A 2694-nucleotide genomic window follows, 5' to 3' on the forward strand; every position below is an offset into this window, starting at 1 on the left:
TTACAAAAAATAATAATAATTAACGTGGAGTTTGGGATGGATGTCCTTTTGTGTGGACCCCTTTGCCCGCACACCCCTGATTTCGCACTGCCTGTGAACTGTAGGTGTCACAGCAGAAAATTTAGCAGAGGCTGCGGTGTTCAGTATTAGCTTCTCGTTATTAATAAAAAAAAATACATGTGCACACACACACACAGAACTAACACTAGGCTTTGTTTACTGACTCTTTGATTTAACTACTGTTTGAAGACGGCCGAATTAGCTGTTAATTGATTTAATTATCCAATTTGTTTGTTTCAGGCATGATTCCAACAGAACTGCAGCAGCTCTGGAAGGAAGTGACAAGCTCGCACACGGCGGAGGAGGCAGCCAGCAACAACCACAGCAGCCTGGACCTGTCCACCACCTGCGTCTCCTCCTCCGCGCCGTCTAAGACCTCCTTAATCATCAACCCGCACGCCTCAACTAATGGACAGTTATCGGTCCACACTCCTAAACGGGAGAGGTAGGTGCCGGTGGGGTTTGCACCCGTGAGCGTCTCTGAACAGCGTGGCGAAATGACGGTGAAATTGTCGGGAGCGGTGACCAACCACCTTGGCCTGGGTTTTGTCCTCCGTGTCTTGCTCTGTCTGGTTTTGGCGTGGTTGAATAGAGTCTCCACTGGGCAGGGTATGCTCCTTTTGTTTGGATCTTTATGGCTTGTTAATTGGATCAATGTGGGCACAATTAGCTAATTAGAAGTGCATTGGATAAGCGTATTGGGGGAAGTGTGAAGGGCATAAGCTGAGGGGTTTTTTCAGTTTTGCATCCCGGGTGGTGGTACTCTTGATGTGCTTTGGGTTTGCAGGCTGGAGGTGAGGAAAAAAAAATCTGTTGGTCAGTACAGGTTGTTTTACCACCCATTTTTCTGCCAAATTTCAGTGCTCTATCTCATCTAATGCTCTTACCTTTTTTTACCCTGGATTTACCTGCTTTCACAAGACAGGATGGGCTTGAGTTCACCAGGTTTCTCTAAAACAAAGTGGATTTTTTTGAAGTGCCGATAAAATTAGCTAACTGGTGTTGTTTGGCTTTTAAAAGTGTGAGTTAATTTATACTTGCTAGGCTTGCATTGTTAAAAGAAATGGCTTAAATCAGGGGTTGTCTGTTGACATGCTTCTCGGCGCGGGCTCTGCTTTATTCGAGAGGATGCTTTATTGCAGGTTTGTTTCTTTACACCCCCAGATTTCACTGAGGCCTGTCTAACAACATAACTTTTGTTTACAGTGAGATGGATGGTCCCAAGAGCTTGGGCTGTGGGTGCCAGCGCCTGCTGCAGCCTCGGCATCGCTGCCGGCTGCCGAGGAGGAGGAGGAGAAGGGTCTCGAGCGTGCAAGCAGCATGGGCGCACCGGGGAGGGCAGTGCTTCTTTGCATTCAGGAGAGTCTCTTTGCCCATCTAGAAATGTTACAGCAGACACTAGTGAAAGCTGGATTTTATGGAAACTGATGGCTTTGTCTTTCCGTCCTCCTTTCATTCATTAGAAAGAGGATAATGGAATTTTTAAGGCATGGAGTTTATATTTCTGGTGGTCTGAAAGTAGATTGATAGGGAAGCTATATAAATACCTCTTATATCTTTCTAATATTAAGAAAATAGTGCTGTTGGGAATAGATAGATTTTAAAGGGGAGCACACCCACTGTTGAAAGAACTGCTGTATGTAAGGTATCATTTTGTATCCATTGCAAGGACACGTGGGGGAACATCAGTGTATACATTTGTAAGGCATGTAAAGTTAAGAACATGGTTTTCATGAAGACTTACATGGGATACTAAAAACAATTTGATGTTTATTAAACAATTAAATTCCAAATTCTCTTTTTTTGCTGCATATAGAGCTGAACAAGATACGTTTATGACTTTTCAATAAATTTTTTATCTATGTTTTTCTTACCGAGTACGTAAAACAAAAGCCCATGCAGTGAAATGGGTCTTCTTTCACTGAACAGCGGGATGTGCTGTCTGCTAATGGCAATCTAACCGAGGAAACAGTATGCCATCGCTGTTAAGTTTGAAATGCAGTGGAAACAGAGAAATCTGTTCTTAAGTAAGGATTTTCTCTGTGTGTACTGTCAAGCAGAACTGGAAATCCATGTGTCTGAGTCCTGTACTTGTGGCCTGGAGGCAATTGGGATCTACAAACAAGGTGATACATATGTTTTTATTGGTAAAGTTCCAAATAAATTAATTAGCAAGGCATAAACATGCCACAGTATTGTTTGAGAACTGTATAGGTTAGAATATTTAAAATCCTCAGTGGTGGCTGAATTGATAGCTGTATTATAAAAGCTTGCTATAAAAAAATCCCTACATATCTGTTGAGTTCTCTACAATATCAAAATACAAAAATAGGTATATTCAGGAATACAAATAAGAGAGCTACAGACTTTGCTTTATCTTGCCTCTGTTTGGTACACTGAAGGTTTTTACCATCCATTTGCTGCAGTGATTGAATTACATCTTTATCCATAAGTAGAGCAGGGGACTACACACAGAAGAATGCCTACTGATGCACTTAAGGGTTTTGTTGCAGTCTCATCAGGCACCGTGGTGCCTGCCTGGATTTCATATGACACAGAAACTCGTCTTGTTGAGATGTGTTGCACTGTTTTCCTTTCTGAAAAGGTGTTTATCTCCAGGCAGGGCGCTTGGGG

The 2694-nt window shown here is 42.6% G+C and overlaps 1 protein-coding gene across 1 annotated transcript in view; it reads left to right on the forward strand.

Annotated features, from left to right (window-relative positions):
• Positions 1 to 296: 296 nt before the first annotated feature.
• The window catches only part of LOC104467277 (forkhead box protein P1-like), a gene marked incomplete at its 5' end in the record, with an annotated part of 27816 nt that continues 25418 nt past the window's right edge, over positions 297 to 2694 (forward strand). Inside the window, one exon of the mRNA XM_010081007.1 lies at positions 297 to 505. Coding sequence (XP_010079309.1) covers positions 297 to 505 — 209 coding nt within the window. The remainder of the gene's footprint in view (positions 506 to 2694) is intronic.

Source organism: Pterocles gutturalis, unplaced genomic scaffold, assembly GCF_000699245.1.
Source record: "Pterocles gutturalis isolate BGI_N339 unplaced genomic scaffold, ASM69924v1 scaffold17696, whole genome shotgun sequence".
In the NCBI taxonomy this organism is placed as follows: Eukaryota; Metazoa; Chordata; class Aves; order Pterocliformes; family Pteroclidae; genus Pterocles; species Pterocles gutturalis.